The sequence below is a fragment of the Calonectris borealis genome, chromosome 10, assembly GCF_964195595.1.
Source record: "Calonectris borealis chromosome 10, bCalBor7.hap1.2, whole genome shotgun sequence".
Classification (NCBI taxonomy): domain Eukaryota; kingdom Metazoa; phylum Chordata; class Aves; order Procellariiformes; family Procellariidae; genus Calonectris; species Calonectris borealis.
Window position 1 is genome coordinate 13,901,707 of NC_134321.1, and position 19,071 is coordinate 13,920,777.

The 19,071-nt window shown below is 54.1% G+C and overlaps 1 protein-coding gene across 1 annotated transcript; it reads right to left on the reverse strand.

Annotated features, from left to right (window-relative positions):
• Positions 1 to 8,935: 8,935 nt before the first annotated feature.
• Positions 8,936 to 17,722, reverse strand: RPN1 (ribophorin I). The gene is made up of 10 exons (XM_075158933.1): positions 17,186 to 17,722; positions 16,164 to 16,228; positions 14,318 to 14,624; positions 13,591 to 13,800; positions 12,418 to 12,610; positions 11,986 to 12,085; positions 11,578 to 11,716; positions 11,276 to 11,395; positions 10,544 to 10,789; positions 8,936 to 9,535 (listed from the first exon to the last, which is right to left on the reverse strand). The coding sequence occupies exons 1-10, from the start codon at positions 17,408 to 17,410 to the stop codon at positions 9,353 to 9,355; spliced, it is 1,788 nt and encodes a 595-aa protein (XP_075015034.1). The 5' UTR covers positions 17,411 to 17,722; the 3' UTR covers positions 8,936 to 9,352.
• Positions 17,723 to 19,071: the final 1,349 nt, after the last annotated feature.

The following is a 19,071-nucleotide window of genomic DNA, read 5'->3' on the forward strand; positions in this document are numbered from 1 at the left end:
GTAGCCACAGGAGCTGGGCTCCAGTGGGGTCGTGTCCGCCTTGTTCGCACCTTTGCCCCGCATCCCACCCACATCCCTCCTATTTCTGCCCCGCATGCCTCCTGCATCCCTCCCTGCACGCAGAGCATGGGGTTTGGCTCTGTGCTGACCCAGCTGAGCCGGCAAAACACCTCAAAACCCCAAACCAGGGTGGGCAGAGGCGGCGGAACAAGCTTTCCCCTCCAGGAGGTGCCTCCGGTTTTCCCCGCGGCCAGCCCCCGGTCCCGGCCCTGCGGCGGCGCGGTGGCCCTGCGGCGGGCGAAGCGCGGGCCTGCAGGGACACCTGGTGGCTGCCAGCCTCGCTGCGGCCCCGGGGCCGGGGCGGGGGACCCTCCGCGGGGCAGGACTGCATCCTGGGGAGCAGGTTAAAATCCTGGGGTATGGCTGCTGGGGATACGGAGGCTCTTTTTATGTACAGCATCCCCTGAGCAGCTGCAGCTCCTTCTTTTCTGCCGTAAGAAGGAGAAGAAGGGGAACTAAAGACTTTTCCCTCCCTTGGGCTGGGTGAAGAGGCAGGGAGAGGCATTTTCCATCTCAGTCCCTTTCCAGTTTGGTTTCCAGCTGCGAGTTTGGGCTGGCTGCGAGCACGTGTTCATGCGCCAACCGAGCTATTGGAAAGAGGATGCTTGCTCCTGTTTGTGAAGCTGGAGGTGGCCAGTGCTGATGTGGGAGCAGACAGTCCCAGGCACAAACGGCAGTGATGGGTGACAAAATCTTCTGTGAGCAGTGAATGGTAAATCTTGCAGGAGCTAGGAGCCGAGACGGGCAGTGCCCATCTGTCTCAGCTGCACGTGATCCCTCACCATATTTGTTGGACAACCAGGGATGCTGAATGCAGGTGATGAAAATCAAAGTCCACTTGCAAGTCATTAACAAAGAGTAAGGATGACAAATTTCCGTGCTGTCCTCCAGCGGATTTTTTGCCTGTTCATAAAGCTGCCGTGCAGAGGCACCCTGTGGCATGGGTGCCCGGTGTCCCAAAGGTAGCAAAAACTCCTGCCTGCTCTACTCCTCCAGCACAGGGATGTCCCAAGGCCGAGGCTACACCGAATTTTGTGGGCAGAGCTGGCCTGGGCCACCGTCTGGCCTGTGCCAGGGAAGGCAGGGGGCACTGCGGGCACAGGAACCAGGAGGGACGGGGGAGCCGGGAGGGCAGGCAGGGTGCAAGCCCTACTTGCTGCCCATGGGATGTACGTCCTCCTCCAGTGTTCCCAGCTCCTGCGGGACAAGCTGGTGGCTGCTTTGCTCTGCACTGGCCACCTGCGGAGGTGATGCTGTTCCCTTCGCCAGGGTGCTCTCGGGCTGTTGGCCGGGATAAAGCAAAAAGAGGTTTTCACATCTACCCGCCTGCTGGAGATCCACAGCCTCACTCAGGATGAGGGGCTCAAGGGTGAGGCTCACTCATTCATTTATCTGGATGATGCTGAGTCCTTCAGTTCCTGCAGCTCTGTCCTTCCAGCTCCTTTTCAAACAAGCCAGGTTTTAGATATCCCAAACAGCAGCCCCTGCTGTCAGGGACCAATTTCTCCAGGACAGTGAACTCTGTTAGGATGCTCACTCTGATGCTCTGGTTCTATTACTCCTTTTTTAGTTGTAGTACCTAGGTAATTCACCTCCATACCTGAGCTCACATCTTGCCCCTGCTAACTGCTGCTAACACACACCATGTAGATTTGCTCTTTCAGCACCATCTCCTCAGCCGCCTCTGAATGCCTCCAGCTTGTACGATCTCCCCGGCACCAAAGGTTACAATAAAAGTGTGTTGGCATAAACATCATTCCCCTGAGCAGCAGGAAAGTGTGGTCTTGGCTGCCTGGGACCCAGGCAGCAGCAGCATGGGGTAGGGCGCAGAGGCGTGTTCCTGGTGGCTGACCACGGGTTTGTCCTAGCCCTTACCGGCATGCAAGGAACAGAGATACGAGGGACAGGGCTGAGTCCCCTTCCACAGCGGGGTGAGGAGGGCTGTGCTTCGCTTGCACAGCCCCTGGGGGAGCCAGATGAACCAGGTGCCTGCTGCAAAACGACCCTTGGAGGAAAATCCACCCAGGGATTTTGGTGGCAAGTTGCCTGTGACCCTCACCCTGAGCAGCTGGCTTTGCCTGAGGGCACCAGCCTGGCTTTTAGGAGCAGCATCCCCTGGGGGGCTGGCCCTGAGTTCCTCATTGCCATTTCCTTCACCAGTCCCTTTTTCTCTTTGCACAGCAGGTTTACCAAAGAGGTGCCGAGCATCGCCTTCCCCGTCCCCGCTCTGAACCGTTGCCACTGTGATGCTGCTCGGTGAGCGGTGACCACGAAAATTTCACCCTGGGAGGATATTTGGTAAGCCAGCATCTCTCGTCTTTGGTCCAAGCTCAGCAAGCACTCCAGTTTGGACCAGTTCAAGAGTCAGAGGGCGAGAAGTGCGCAGGGCCTTTTTGCTTGTGTACCTGGCTGAGAGCAAAGATTCGTCCTCATGACGAGCTCCAGGGCAGAGCCTTGCACAGCCACCCAGTAGCCTTGTACAGCCAGGAACTGGGAAGGATGGGGAGAGAGGACCAAGTTGTGTCCCCTGGTGGATGGATGTGGCGAGGCTGGGTGATCAGAGGCACGATGACATGGAGGCAGCTGGCAGAGCCCACGTGCCCAGACCAACATCTCCTCTTGGTGAGGAGGGACCCAACGCAACGTGTGGTGTGGCTCCTGCTTTAGCCACGAGATCACCGCTTCTCTACTGCCTACCCCGGTGCTCTCGGAGGTGTTAGGAGCGGGGGTCCTCTCTTTTGAGTGTCCCATGCCATGCCGAACTCAGAGGCATGGGATGCTCTCAGGTTGCTCTTTGCTCAGGTGGGCTTTCTCCAGCCCGTGGCTGTAGGGTTGACGCAGCCGCATCCCTGCTGGCCAAGCGATGCTCTGCATCTCGTGGCTCTGCCACGTGGGCCACCGCCACGTGCAGCCCTCGTGTCCCCATGGGAGGAGGATGCTCCCCACCACCCGTGGAGCCCCTGGTGCTTCAGGCTGGGCCCCGCACAGAGCCATGCAGGTGGCACCTACAGCAGACGTCCCCTGAGCCAAAGCCGTCAAAGCTGGGTCTCGCCTGCCACCGCAGACGAGGCCCACACGGTCCCGGCAGAGCTTCTCCAGCCGCGGTGTGCACAGCCGCTGCCCTCAGGAGGTGGAGGAAGCTCAAAGGCACAACATGGGGCCCGGCACAAGATGGCAGTGGGGCTGGGCAGACAGGACGGGGGTCCCGGCAAGCCCGCCATGGCCCCAGCGGGGTGGGCCACCTCGGTCATGCCTCGAGACCCTGGGGTGGCCCCAGAGGAGCTCCCCAGGCCCGGGGGACGTTTCCTGTTTGCTGCCCGCACTGAAGCATCGGCCCTTCAACCGCCGCCAGTCCTCCGCTTCCGGCAGGGGCTCCCGCCCGGAGCCCCCCTGCACTATCAGCTCGCCAGATGCCTTTTTCAGGATACTGTGGTAAAACTGTGCCGGGCAGGCGCTGTCATTTGGGGTTTTCTCTCATGTCAACCTCGAAGACAAATTGGACAAGGAGGAGCGAGAGGGGGGGAAAAGAAAAAATAATAAAATTAAACCAAAAAAAAAAAAAAAGAAAGAAAGAAAGATGCTCGCCGCCGTCCTCAGCTGGGGCTGGCCCGCGCGCCGGTGCAGCAATGGGTCCCCCAAGCGGCGGGGCCGGCGGCGGGCCGGGGCCGGGGCAGGCTGGGGTGGCCGCCATGGTGGTGCGGCCTCCCTGGGTGGTGTCGGCCTCTAGTGGCGGCGGAGGCGGTGAGGTGCCATGGTGGCACCATGAGCCCCATGGGCCCCACCAGCGCCATGGGGACCTTATCCCATCTCTCCTGGCGCTGCAGCCTGCTGGGACGTGATCCTCCAGGTGCTGCACCCGGTGGGACATGGTCCTCCTCCGGGACACAGCCCACCCTGCGCTGAAGAAGGAGCAGGAGCTGAGAGAGGGGGTATGAGATACCCCAGCACCCCTCAGCCAGCCAGCAGCCTGGGGTGATGCCCAAACCAGCTGGGTGCCCACCGGGCTACTGGTCCGCAGCCACCAGATGGTGCTGAGCAGCTGCCAGCCTGGGTGGACTGGGAGCCAGGCAGCCCCACTGGGGACGGCAGGAGGGAAAGAGCACGGGGGAAGCCTGTCTGTCCATCTGTGGAGCCGCACAGGGGGTGGCTGCCAGGTCTGCCATGGGGCTGGGGTACCCAAGGCGCTGTGCCCCACTGTCGGGGAAGGTCCATGGACAGATGAAGGGTGACAGACCATGGATGCTCTTTAACCTGGGAGCTCACCAAAAACCCCTGTGCGGGGTGTGCACGTGGGTGAGCACGGGCATGGGGCTGTAACTCAGCAGGTAGCATTAAAGCACGGCTGCTTGCATGGCGCTCGGCATGTGCTCCGGCTCTCCCTGCCTCCCTGTGAAGTGGCAGGGTCAGGTCGGCTGGAAGAGGCATTGCTAAACCGGGTGTGCTTTTGGACGTGTTTCCTAGGGGCGTACGGAGACGTGGCACCCCCCAGAGCCGACCGCAGACCTGCAGGGTTTGCCCCGAGTTAAGCCCGGTGATTTTATTTGGTTAGATGAAAAACAAAAAATAATAAAAAAGGTGGCTGGTCCCTGTGGAGCAGAGGGGAGGTGTCAGCATGGGGAGGGGAGACAGGGTCGATGGCACAGAAATAGTACTGGGCTATCCCCACCCACGGAGGGTGGATGGGGGGCTGGCTAGGGCTGGAGCATGTGGGTGGGAGTTACAATGCACCTGACTATAAAACCCCATTTTCTTTCCAGTCCCTGAGTTTGAGCATCCACTGGAGGATGGGTTGGACCTCCTGGGCTTTTCTTCAGTTCTGTAGTTTCCCTTGGAGAACTATCAGTGAGAAGTCAAAGAGAGAGTTGTTGTTCTCTGGCTGCCCGGGACGCCCAGGAGAAGCTTGGGATGTGGGCAGCACCCTGGTGAGAAGGGGAGCTCCGGGCTGCGGGGAGGCAGGGGGGAGCAGTGGGGAGGCAGGGGGGAGCAGCGGGGAGGCAGGGGGGAGCTGCGTGCCACCCCGTGTGAGGCAGGTGGCTGCACTGAGCTGGGGACCTGAAATCATGGCTGCTCGCTTTCACCGGCAAATCTTGCATTTGTGTGGTTTCCTTTTCCTTCTTCTATGTACATTTTTTTTTTTTCTTCTCTCTTCATTTTGTTCCCTTTGCTGTGGAGGCAAATTTCAGCCCTTCCAACCTTCTGGTTCCAAACTCTGCACAGGAGCGAAACTAATCGCGGAGTCCCAGCAGGGCTCAGCTTTAATTACTCATGAGATGTTATCTGCTGGAGGGTCTCAAGTGCTCCTTTATCCAAGCCTTTCTTTTTCTTTTCCTTCTGCAGTTCTGCAATTCCCCTGGCAGATGCCTCCCAACTCCTCTCAGCCTCCCCAGGCTATTTGTTCTGAACAAGATCACAAGTGAACTTCCTAGCCCAGAAAAGCTTCTGTGCAGAGCAGCAGAGACAAAGCCCAGTCCTTTTGCAGCTCTCAGCCCTCTCTTGAAGGCCTGGCCACTCTCGGAGGCAGCAGGAAGATGGAGGTTGTCCTTTCCATCAGCTGGGGATTTCCCCTGCCCACAGGTCTCAGGTTAGATGGCCACGAGCATAGCGGAAGGGAAGAGGAGCCCTCGTGCCTGGATTCCCTGGTGCAGTGCCTCCAGCCCTGCCCAGTGCTGGCTGTGATGCTTTGGGAACCTGCTGGCTCTGGTTCCTCACACTCGATGAGCTGCCAAGCCTGGAAGAAATAAGGGATATCCTTGAAAAACAGCAGCTGGAGTTCAGGGACATCCCAAAGCCAGCCAAAAATGGTGCCAGCAAGGCCAGCCCTGGCCAAGGACCTGCTGGACTGGCCCTGATGGCAGAGGCCAGCGTGGTGACACTGGCTGAAGGATGCAGCGGCTGTAGGAGCAAAGCAAGCACAGCCTGAGACACGTGGAGGAGAGACTGAGCTCCCTGATGGCTCTGCCGACGGGGACTCTTTTGGGCTGCCCTGCAGCAGCTCCATCCTAGGAAATCCATCCTTAGCGGGCACCTTGGGACACACATCTGGCAAGGGGCTGCTCCTCTGCTTGTCACTGGGGTCTGAGCAGCGAGACCATTTTGAAACCTCCTTGGATACATTTATGGTTTGTAAAACCCAGCCACGAGAGAGATTTTTGAAGTCAGATCCCCTCGAGCCCTTAGAGCTGAGGGGGAGGATGGCTGGAGGTGGACAGCTGGCTGCCTTTGTGGCCCAATGGCCTCCCCATTTTTCCCCCACCCATGGATTGGAGGCTGCCCCCTTTAAATTTGGCAGAGACAAACAGCTGCAGTCCTAATTGATCCATTTGTTGCCATCAGGTGCTGTTGCTCTGGCTCTCCCCCAGCTCCTGCAGACCCTGAGCTCCTGGTAGGTGCTGTGTTTTTTTCCTCCTCCTTTTCTAGTTTATTCTCAGGAGTAAATTTGCAGGAATCCAGAAATTGCTCTGGTTTCTAGGTCTGCTGTGTGTTTGTTGAAGGGGTTCCCTGATGTATGCACTGCTGTGGGCTATTGTCACAGGTTGTGGAGGCCCAGTGACTCCTTTTGTGGGGCTTGGCAGGGAGGCTGCATGCTTTGGGGTGTGGGGTGTCTCCTCGCTGTGGTTCCCCAGCAGCCCTGGGGGTTGCTGGCACAGGGGAGCAGGTACAAAGTTTGGGGACCCCGCTGGGGGATGAAACTCACTTTGGGGAATGTTTCCATCCCATTTCATAACCCAGTTGAAAAGCACGTAGGAGCCAAAGCCCGTCTCCCCAGGGGTCTCCTGCCCACCCAAAGGACCCGTGCTGAGCCCCAGAACAGGGACATCCCTGGGCCACTTGCCCTGAATTGCCCTTTCCCTGCTCATGAGCTGGCCCCGAAGGAGCAGCCGGGGGAGCGAGGCAGAAGGGAGATGCGGGGAGAGGAGCAAAGCATCTCTTCTTGCAGCGGCTGTTTTATTCTCAGCCTCTGGAATTAGGGCAGCTCTCCTCAGGGACTAGAGACCTTTTTTTGCTTGGGCTGGCTGTATTCATTCAGCCTATTTATAGGTGCTGTCTCTGCAGCTGTGGCTTCCATTAACAAGCAGGATTTGAAACTGCCCAGCAGCTGCGAGGGCTGAGGTGTACGCTGATCAAGCAGAACCCCTTGGGATAGGGAGGGAAAGATGGAGAGACACACCATCAGCCCAGGGGGCTTTGATGTGATGGGCACGATCCGCTCCACTGTACCCTCGGGGGTCTGGGCTGCCTGGGAAGCCAGGCAGAGGTGGGAGGTCTGGAAAGAAGCGTGGCGCTGCCTTTCCTGGGCCAGGGGGAATAGAAAGTTGAAGATGTCTCTGGGATCATCATTTTGATCCCTCTTCTCCCCTGGACCTGCCTGCATTGCCCTGGGTGCAACGGGCAGCCCCTGTCTGGTTTTGGACGTCCCTGATAGCTCCCCAAGTACTGTGCATATGTGTTTTGGCTCAGTGGGTTAATGATGATTTATTTGATTTTAGCTGTTGGTCATCCCCACCCTGATCAGGCAGGACTTGCGGTTTCAGGGCTCCCAGCACCTGTGTAGGGAGCAGAGAGGCAGGGGATCTAGGCTTGCCCACCCCACTGCAGGGTGAGGTTTGTGGGCATGGGAGGGAGCTGGCACCATGGTGGGTGCCTGGGCTCAGGCCTGCAGCAAAACACTCCTGACCAACAAACCCACTTTGGAAGCTGCACAGCCTGGGGCAAAGGGCTTTCCTACCAACTGCATCCTCTAAAAAGAGAAAAGCATCCTAGAAGAGGATAAAAACAACTTTTATCCAAGATAAGAAGCCCCTCCAAGATCAGAGGGGTAGTAAAGGGCAAGGACAGTGCGTCTGTGACAGAGACCTTGGCTATGTGGACCTGGGACAGAGGGGCAGGCAGTGCGGGTGGCCTGGCAAGGGCTGGAAGGTGTCCAGCTACTTGCACGGGTCCAGGCACAGGGCTTGCAGGCAGCGCCGGACCACGGGGGCTGTATTTGCCCCAAGCCTCACACGGAGCCAGCGCAGGGACCATGGCACACCTCCAACCCCCCAGCACAGCCACTTTTGGCACTAGCATCCTCAGGGGTGGCTCAGATCACTCTGTGGTGTAGCCATGTTCTTGCCCAGTTTGTAAGCAGCCTCCAGTTCTTCTGCCGCGTGTGCTTCCCACAGGTGGCTGTGGATGCCCAATGGAGAGGGCTACACCCCACTTAACAACCCCGGCCCTGCAGAAACATCCATCCACAGGCAGCTGCCTCCACCTGCAGGGCATCAGCCAGAAAGAAGGCAGAGGGACACACCCCATTACGCTCTTTTCTGGTCCTTTCTCTATTGGGATCTCAAACAGCTTTGGTAAACAGCTAAACTATGCAGGGGAGACCTGTATTCCAGTCCCTGCAGCCAGCTCTGCGGTGTTTAGCAGTGCAGTGAAGCAGAGAGGCACAGGAAAATTCTTAGTCTGCAATTATCAGGGAGTTGTGTGCACACCCCAGGGTATCCAGGTGTGAGCAAGGGCCTACCGGGGCAGCACAAGGGACGCAGGGACTATTGTCACATGCAGCAGGAAAGCATGTGGCACACAGTGAAAGGCTAGCAGGAGGGGTTGCATTGTGTTTTTTCTCCCAGTAAGGGTGTAGGTGCATGCATGTCCCTAGGGAACAAGGGCTTGGCTTTCTCCCCTGCCTGGGTCAGGGCCTTGCGGGGTGGCAGAGCTCTGCCTTCAAGGCGCACAGCTGAGGGGAGGTGGGAGCAGTCAGGGCTGGACTCTGTTCCCCAAGGAATTGCACCGCCTGGCCGTGGGCAGGATAGGGCCACGCAGCCCCTCTGCACCAGTGCCTTTGCCTCCCCCCATCCCTGCACAACACGTAAAGGCGAGGCAGCGGCGGTTTTATTTCAAAATAGAACAAAAGTGTCTTTTATTCTTTCTGGAGATGCGACATTCAGATTTGCCATGAGCGTGTCTGTGCTCAGACTGGCTGTTTGTGTGCGTTTAGTCAGGGACCATCTATACAGGGAAAACTGAAAGTGGGGGACTGTTTTATAACCTGGCTGAGCCTCATTTCTGGTAAAGAAACCCTGTTACCCAGCCAAACAGCATGATGTCGTGGTCCCTTGCATAGCACATGTTGCTGAGCAGACAGGCTCTGTAGAAAAATCTAAAAACAAAATGTACTTTCAGACATTTCACATCAACTTTTCCCCTAATTTTGTTGGGAAGGAGTTTTGGCTCAAAGTGTATCCACTCCCACGCTTTTCATCTCCCTTCATACCTCTCCCCTCCACCCAGTCGCTAAACCAGAGAGTTACAGTGCGTCAAGGATGTTGTCAATTTTGGTGACCAGGTCCTGGCGCTTGTTGGAATGCATCTTCTCATTCTCGATGTACGTGTCCTTCTTGAGCTTGCCAGCTACCAGCCGCTCAGCCTCAACTGAAGACTTCAGAACGAGCTCCTTGACTTGGCCATCGAGCTTCTGAATCTCACTTACCTTACGGGAGTGAGAAACAAAGGGAGTATTAGAGGAGACAAAAAAACATCCCTAGAATGAAACTGGAATAGAAGAGATGGTAAAGCTGGAGCAAAAGATGAAGTCAGTGCTAAGTGGAAACATCTCCAGTCCCTGAATATTGGCCTCCTGAGCCGTCACCTCTCTTTGGCATCACATTATGAGGAACATCTCACAAATGGATAATTAAGCAGTGCAGATAAAGGGGCTCCGAGGACCCAGGAGCCATACTGGCAGGAGACAGGTGCAATGATTGTTAAAGAGTGTTTAACGATAGATTTTTAAAGGCTTCAAGCTAAATCAAAAATATGACAGCTGGAAGCTGTGTCCCTGCAGTTAATGTTAATGGTGTGTGAGAAGCAGGTCTGTAATGACAGAGCTACTCTTTGAGTCAATAACAGATTAAGCAAGGTGGCTGTTGGTTGAATGGACCTTAGAGACTAAAGTGTCCCTCACTTGGGGTTAAGTGGCTGTTCCAGGTAAGTGTTGAAATAGTGGAGGGAGGAAAGGACAGTGGGTGTGCGCTCACTGTGCCATGGCTTTCAACATGGTACAGCGAAACACCCCCTAAGGAGCATCGTGTTACTAAAATTCTGTCAGCATCAAATTCACATGTGCAAGGAAATAAGAGATGAGGGAGAAGACTTTGGTTTGGCTGGTGTCAGTAGTAAAGTCAGAACTGATAACGTGTTGATAGTTTCCATTTTTGCCTAAGTGTCACTGCCATGAGCTCAATGAGAAGCATCAGGATTGTGTTACAAAAGCATTAATCTGTACTCATGCAGCTGTTTACCAGCAGCACTTACAGGGCTGCATAACCAAGATTACTGCAAAAAGAACAAACGGATCTTCATACCCCCTGGCAAGGATCAAGCCATTTTCAGAGGGAAAAAAAAATAAAATACAGGCTGCAAAAAGTAAACCCCAAATTAAAACTCACCCTGAATACTTGATAGAGCCAAGAATAGGAGAGCTTAAAAAATTCCTTACTTTATCACATAAGTCAGAGCCTTCTGTCTTCAGTTTAGACTGCAGAGAGGCTATTTCATTTGTCAGGGCTTTGTGCTCTGTCTCCAAAGCCTTTTTGCCGCTGTTCAGGGTGGAGATGTCCCGTGACTGCTTGTATTTATTCACTGCTTCATCAAAGTGACGGTACAGCCCAAGTCTCTTGTTCACCAGAGTAAGCACTTGCTCTGTGATGCAGGCAACCTTCATCCTAGCTTCAGCAGCTGGATCCTGCGAAAGGACAGAAGGGAAGATCAAAGCAGTCATATCTTTGATCTGCATCAAGCCATGCTTGCAGTCTGCCACAGGACTGTTACAGAAACTGCTCCCTTTGCAATTAAGTCAGCTGACAGTAATTAGGCAAATGGTACAAGTACTGACTAGGGCAAGCACCTTTCAGCACTCAGCCTAGCCCAACAAATAGCTTAACAAAAACATAAGTTAAAGTGTTGCAGAAGGAGAATTCAGACATCCCTGCTTCTCAGGGAGGGATTCCTTTTCGTCCAGAAGGCAAAACTTCAGCTAGCCTTAGCATACCAGTTCAAACCCTGCAGGAGTATCAATGCTCAGGTAGCATAAAAACAGGGCTCCATTTAGGCATCTAGTAAGATATCCAATCAGCAGGAATATACAGTGAGAATTACTGGTATGAAAAATCTCCAACCATCAGCTGAGTAAGCCACTAATGCTCCCACAGGGCTCTTCATCATACAGCACCTTAGTGATGGAGAAATCCAGCCTCACGTAGACGATCACAGTGAAGAACAAGATGTAAAAAGCTCCAACCACCAACAGAGGCTCCTGCAGCATCAAGATTTTGTTGAAGCTGTAATGAACCTAGAAGAGAAGTTCGAAACACTGAGGAGTGACCCATGTTACTATGGGAGAGAAGTCCTCCTCTCAAGTAGCAGTCCAGCAAGTATGTATTTCTGGAACCTGATACGGGTGTTTTGACTGTGCTGCTGAATACAGAGGCGGCACAACTGCTCAGGCAAACCACGAAGAGAGGCCACACTCACCACGATGTCTTGGATGTGCTGCTCCACCAGGTTGCTCTTGTGTGCCACAATAACTGGACGTCCAAAAGTGTCCAGGTAAGTGTAGTGAAGCTCGTCTGAAGCACGATTGATTTCATAGGGGCTGTCCACATGGATGTTCCTGTGAATAAAGCCAGACAGTCCCGTATGACTCTACAGTGTTTGAGATGACGTAACCTAGGACTTGGCTGGCCAACTGTGGCCTCTAGTACAAGGCCAATTATGCAATTTAAACAACACTCTAAAAGGAAGCAAAGCTGTGTTCCAAGGTCTCCTCCACATGCACAGTCATGGTTTTGTTTCACTGTCCTCAGGCCATTAGAGCAGGCTGGAGAATTGCCACCAACACAGCACTGTCTGCAGTAACAAGCCAGGAGTAATGACACTTACTTGGCACCTTCTGGCAGGACAATCTTGACAGTCAGAGAGTCCGTAACTTGCTCATCAAACACATGGTCGACAAACCTCATTTTCAAGGCATACTGATCACCTAAGAGAGCACAGACCAGAGGGTGGTTACAATTCCTCAAAGAAAAAGGGACAACCTTGAAGCTCAGCTCTGAACAGAAGCAAGAGCAGAATTTGGATGGGTACACTGTGCAGCAGGGGGCACTAGCTCACTCAAGTACATTTTAATGGGATGTCTACAAAAACCCGAAGGAAGCACAGAAAAGAAGGTGGATTTGCATATTCTAGAAATAATAGCTAGCAACTGTTGTTGCCAAGGTGCAGTGTACCGCAGCTTTGAATTCTTTACTGTACATCAACCACTTTTAAACACAGAGGAGAAGGTTTCTTATTCTCTTCCCCTGTGCCACCCACCGAGATTGTAGAGGTATTCATAGCTTGGCAGGTTATAGCCAATGATGTAATGGGTTTTCCATCCCCCAAAAAGGGGGAAGCGGGGACGGATCTCCATCTCCACGGAGTCGTCCAGGACAAGGAGGTGGCTGGTGGAGATGTTTCCAATTTCATCTCGGTAATAGACATCCTGAGCAGCAGCTGGGAGAATGGTCTGTATAGAGAGAAGCAACAGTCAGTGCATCGGCTAGGAGTTATTTCCAGTGAAATTGGCAAAACCAGTAATGGCTGTTAAGCATCAAGAAACGGCACTCCCATTTGAGAGATGACAAAATGGCCATTCAGTCGCACTGAGTGGTAAAATTGTACTGTTACAAGCAATCATCCACAGAAGTGGCTGCCAGCACTAAAATCACTTGGCCTCTAAATTAATGTGCTTTCTCCAGCCCAGTTTCAAATATCCCAAACAGCAAGGGATCTCATCATGCCCAACAGGACAGCAATCCCCTTTTCACTTCAGCCCGCTGCCCTAGCTCACTGAACTTGCTGGCTTTACGCTCAGCAAAATGAGATTTCTGTTCGGCTGCACCACCTTAGAGAATTACAACAATCAATCCTGGAGGCCTCAAGCAGCGAGAAAGGTTTTGGTTCAGATGAAAACACATAATACTTTTCACATCTGGCTAGCAGAGTCACAGCTTTAGCTCTTGTTGAGTGCTTTGTGAGGAAGAAATAAATGGGTGAGTTTCCAATTAATACTGTTCAACATGATGAGGATATGACAAAGAAAGCAACTCTGAAAATAAAAGGGTGGGGACAGAATGAATGGCCCTTGCACAGTGGAAAACGGAAAGCAGAGCTGTCAGCACAGGGATTAAGGGTTTTAGAGCGTCCCTGAGATGGAAGGGGTGGGAGTGTGGAGAAACACTACATGCCCTGGTATATGCAGTTTGTTTGGCCAACAGATGCAGTAAAGCATATAACCTCCTAATTCTACCTCCAAAAGCTATTCCTAGCATGAGCCTTCTCTGAAAATAGATTAGAGCTTTAATATTCCCTTATTACTTGGGTATGGTTACCAAAGAAAAGGAAAAGGACAACTGTATTTTTAATTTCCCCTCTGGGGATGTAAGAAAGGCGGAAGCCACAGTTTTAAAAAAAAAAAAAAAAATGCTAAATACCCAAAATACCAACCTTAAAAGACTTGACAGAAGAGATCCCACTGTCTGGCTGTCTCTGGTAGTCGTATCTGGAGAAAGGCCCTTTCAGCACTGCTCCTGTGTGCTTTAAATCAACCGTCTCTTCAACTGCAATGTTCCCCCAGTGAGACACCTCGATGACTCGGGTCATACTGGTGATGGTCAGGAATGGACTGTTATTTTCATAGTGCACCTTCAGAGTGTCCTAATAAGGAAAAAAGATAAACTATTAGACCTGAAGTAAGGAGCAATCTTCCCTCACAATTCTCTCTCTCCATGTCCCACAGAGAAACCTCCTTGACAGACTCTGCAGAGAGGTGAAGCTGACTGCACGGGAAGGTTTGAGCCATCCCAGCCCAGTTCACACAGGGCACCGGTGCCTGGGGTGTACTCATAGGTCACACCCCGCACGTCTGGCTGAGTTATAATGGTGAGGGGGCTAGAGATGCAGTCTTCCCCATTGCAAATACACCCCTGCCAATACCATGCACAAACTGGCTTGGTTTGCTCTGTGGACACCAAGCAGCGGTCAGCAATCACATCTGTACTAGGAGCACCTTGTTGGAGCACGTGTTCCTAGCCTGCACGGAGGCTAACTCAGGCTTGACCTGCAATTCTTACACAAAAGCCTCCGCTTCCCACTCTCCAGCCTCTTGACACGCAGGTGCCATGTTTGCAAGATGCTCTCTGCAGAGCCACAACCTCTTTGCACAGTCATTTACCTGGCTGTATGGAGGAATGTCCTTGAAGGGGCCATATTCAATCACATCCTCAGTGCGGGAAGGGTTGCCCAGCTTGGTGTAACTCTCCACGTTCCTAGAGGCCAGTTTGACCCGGGTTGTTTGGGTCTTGGTGAAGTATGGTGAGTAGAAATAGTGATTTCCTTCAAAGACCACAAACTGCTTCTCGCTTTGGGTGATGTGGGTGGGGTAGGGCTGCAGGACGTGCGTGAAAACCATTTCAACAGACACACGGACCTTGGCTCCTGGTGCCAAAGGAGATGGCAGCTTCACAGAGAAGAATTTTCCACTGGAAGGGAGAACAGGTGTGAGATCTCCATTGAGAGAGCAATCAGATCCAACCCCTGCAACAACCCCTGTGGGCGGGAGCCCATACATCACATATATCGTTTGTGATTGGGGCCAATGTTTTATTTGCTCCTCCAAGGCGTACAGATGTCTTGTCCCAGAGGGTGTGCTTACTCTGGACTGGGGAAGCAGGACAAGAGGCAGCACAGGGTGAACTGTGTCCAGGCACAGTAACAGTCTGCTTCACAAAAACACCTGCCTCCCATTTTGGAAGCGGAATGGTGACACATTCCTTTCCCTAGTTCTGCATTTATAAAGCATGCTTCAGCAGGGGTTTTTCCACTCTTCTCCAGATGACAAGAATGATCTGAATCAGAGGAAGCGCGTGCAAATGTCCGGAAGACAAATCACAAACATCTCAAGCACCTGTTCCCACAAAGTCTGTTCATTCTCAGCTTTTTGCCCACAGGATCTGAAACTAAGGAATAGTCAGCAAATGAGCATGGTTCTGGATTGAGGTTCTACAGAAAGGATCGAGATTTCACCAAACCTATAAGGATGCACCAGATGGACTGAGGTGATGACAGAAGTGAATGGACTTCAAGACATGCCTGGTGGCCCGAGCAGGATTACATGAGGCCTCCAGGTATGCCAGAAACCACAGTCTACCTTGGCAACTTAACTCCACAGCTACCGTGCTTCTCACCCACTTTTCAAGCACCCTTTATTTCTCAGCTCTCATGGCTCAGAAAGCATCCGCCTGCCCAGTCTTGCAGTGTACGCACAATATCCCAAGCTTGGCAGCGCCGAGCCTCGGGCAAAAGACCGCATCCTCTCTCCCTGCACCAAGCAACAGCCCATGCTGGGCCACAGTATCCAGCACGCTATGGTACTCCTCACACTGCAGACTAAGAGCGGTGCTCTGGGGACACAGCCGAAGAGCAACCTTACAATCTCTCTGTAATCACCACTGCTAATCATTTGAGACCTCAAAAGGGAGCAATGGGTGAGAGCATGACAATAGCTATAACGTTTCTCTTACCTGATGTCCCTTAATAAAGGAACAGGGCCTAATGCAGTATTGAGTACAAGAGACTAAGCACAGCTGAGCCCCCCTGAAGGCAGCTGAGTTGCATTTAGGAGAGAGATTGTCTCCCTTATAGGGCTCTCCCCTCACTAGCAGCCGTGGGTGGCTGTGAGAAGCAGGTATGTGCTGCTTGTGCTGGGCTCAGTGCAGCTATTAAAAAAATAAAATCACATGTGCTATTTCCCAAGGAAAGAGCATCTGAGGGAGGGCAATGACTTCTACTGGCGCCTCTTGGGCTGCAGGAATTGGGTTTGGCTGCTTGTGTGAACTGTGCTCCCTGGCTCTGTAGCACCCCAGGATGCAGCCTGAGTACAGAGTGGATCTTTTCAGGAACAAAAGACTCTAGGATCTCCAGGTATGTGGGACTGGGGTAGTATTTCTGCTCCACCATGAGAACGATGGTGGAAGCCCCATGCACAATTCTAGGTACTGACCTTAGAGGGTGACACTCACCTTTTGCCCTTAACTTTAGTCTCTCTCACTTCCAAGGTGTTCTCCTCCTCTTCCTCACCCTTCACCTGTTCGAAAACAACAGACTGATCAGTGTGCTGCTGTTTAAAAGACTTAACATGTCCAGGGCAAACTCCATGCAGTCCCTATCCACTTTTTAGGGGGATGCCCCCCAGAAAGTACAAGCTGGTAGATATTTATTTAAAAAAAAAAACCCCTTTTATAATGTTTTTCATTAATACAAATTGCAGTGTGCTCAGCGTGCAAAACCAGATACTGGAGATTTCTGATAAACCTCTCAAGTTCCCCTTAGCCTGGTTCCCAAGCCAGCACAGTCGCTGTAACTTGTGCAAATGAGAATCTCAGTCAACTGCTTTTGTGATTTCTCTTGTATGTTTTCTACGGCGCCTAGCAAGCAGGCCATGGGAATGTGACTTGGCCAGCAAGCAAAAAGGAGATCAGGGCAAATACTCCTGGGATGAGAAGAGCCCTCTTGCACTTATGTCCCGAGGGGTAAGAGGCTGGACCCCCCCGCCCCGTCCCCGGGCCTGCACTACTGGGGATGCAAGCACCGCTCCACCCGAGGGGCTGCGGCTGCTCCCGTTACAGCAGTAACGACGTTAATGAGCATCTCTCCCGACTCCCTCATCGCTTCCCAGGCCTTACCGCCTCAGCCATTCACCCCGCTCTGTTCCGTACAACGACAGAAACATTATTTACAAGGCAGTAGGAGCACGGGAGGAGCAGTGCGGCCAGCGCTGGCTTGGCGCCGGGCGAGGAAGCCTCTCCCCGGCCGCCACGCCGGCTGCCGGCGGAGCCCGTGTGGAGGGCATAAGGCGGCAGCGCCCGCAGCCGCGGCGCTGCGCCGGCGCGCCCGCAGGGCGGCGGGAGCCGGGAGCGGGGCGCTGTGCCTACGTGTCCCTGCGGGCGGCGGGGCCCGGGCTGCGCCCGAGGCCGTGCCGCGGCCCCCCCCGCCCCGAGGAGCGGGGCGCCGTCCCCCGCTGCCCCTCGCGGCCCGCGCTCACCTGCACGCCCAGGTAGGCCAGGCGGGGCTCCAGGCCGGGCTCCAGCGCCAGCAGGAAGGCGGAGGCGGCCGTGCCGCCCGCCGCGTTAGCCAGGCTGAGCTCGGCCGAGACCTTGGCCAGGTGGGTGCTGAGGTCCACGGAGCGCCGCGCCTCCTCCAGCAGCAGGTCGGCGGCGGCCCCGGCGGCCGCCAGGCAGAGGAGCAGGCGGCACAGCAGCCCCGCCATGGCCGACACACCGCACGGGGAGGGCACAAGATGGCGGCGCCCGCGCTGTATGGGGAGGGCACAAGATGGCGGCGCCCAGCGGAGGAGGAGGCTCACGATGGCGGCGCCCAGCGGCGCTTGAGGCCCCCCGCGGGGTAGGGCGGCCGCACGAATGCCTGAAAAGAAAGGCCGGGCTGGAGGCGCGGCTGCGGCGGGGCGGGCGCCTCCAGAGCCCCGGGGCTGGCTCCGGCCTCCCGCAGGCCCGGTGCTTTCCGGCACCCAGGGCCGGGCGGCAAGCTCGGGGGTTCCAGCGGTGCGGCTGGGCCTGCGCCACTGCTGAGCCCCCAGGCCTCGGGGCCGGCCAGGAGCCAGAGGGGCGGTAGCCACTCGCTCGGCCCTGCTGTGGCAAAGCACTGCGGGGCCTGGAAAGGAGCAAAAAGCAATTATAACAAATAATCCGGGACACTCAGGGCATCCACGTGCTTTTAAGTCTCCTCTCCAGCCGCCGCACAAAGCAGCTCTGTTTTCTCCTCCTTTTTAGCCAAAGCTGGCTCTTGCCAGGGCTCTGACAGTGGCGGCTTTGAGTGGCCAAAAGCTTAAAGCCTGGTGGTAGCGCCTGGCGTGGGATGGCACCGGAGAAGGGCAGCCAGCACGGGCAGCGCTGGGTTTTAGCACCGGAGATGGAATTACGGTGCTTTTGATTACCCTGCTGAATAAATGAGCCACAAATTGGGATGGTTTGTCACACTGGCACACGGACTGCTGTTGCTCTGTAAGGCAAGGTTTTATACAAGCTGATTTTAAGCTGAATCCAAATCTTCTGCTAAAAACCACTGATAATTGACAGCTAAATGATGCCAGAGTAGAAGTGCTGCAGGCAGCCAAGGCATGGTAATAACCGGTCCTGGACTAACTTAGGCAAAGGGAGCTGGAGAAAGGAAAATGTTAGTGGTTTAACACATGACTGGGGAAGAGGTGATTGACCAAACATCTAAAGCAGATAAAAGCGAGGAACGGATGTTGTCTGTCGTGATTGCCGGAGCAGGGCTTTTGCCTGTGAGCCCTGTGGGACAACAGGCTTTTCATGTTTGCATAATGTGATCCAGGACTCGACCCTTCTTTAAGATCTTAATATGAGTCACGGAGATAATTCTTTGAGTTGGCCTGAGATTGCCAAGTATTGGAAGGGGATTTCCTAAATGTTTTGAGTTTGGATCTGGAGACAAATAGCCCCTTGGCAAAGGCTAAATAAAAGGCTAATGTCTCCTGGTGTGCAATGTTGAAAACAGCATCATCTCTTAACTGGCCTTCCCTTTCTCGCCTTGCTGCCCCCCCCCCCCCCCCCCCAATTCCTATAATGGAAATTTTCTTGGCAAATGACTTCAATTTCCCTTTGATTTATTTAGGCACCAGTCCTGTGAATTTGGCAGCTGGCCCTGCTAGCATATCCTAGCGCAAGCGGGTAGTTTTGTCACTGTGTTTTGGGTGACAGTGGGGCTATCTTCCAGCAGCACAGCAGGACACGGTCACAGCGATGGGTGTTCAGCTCCTCAGCCTCGTGCTTCCAGCTAGGGAAATGTTCCAGGTCCCTCTGCTCTCCAGGAAAACCATGTTTATCTTGGCCCTCTTCTCCAAAGAGCTGGGCTTTGGGGCCCCGGAACTGGGTAGGCAGGTTCAGGGAG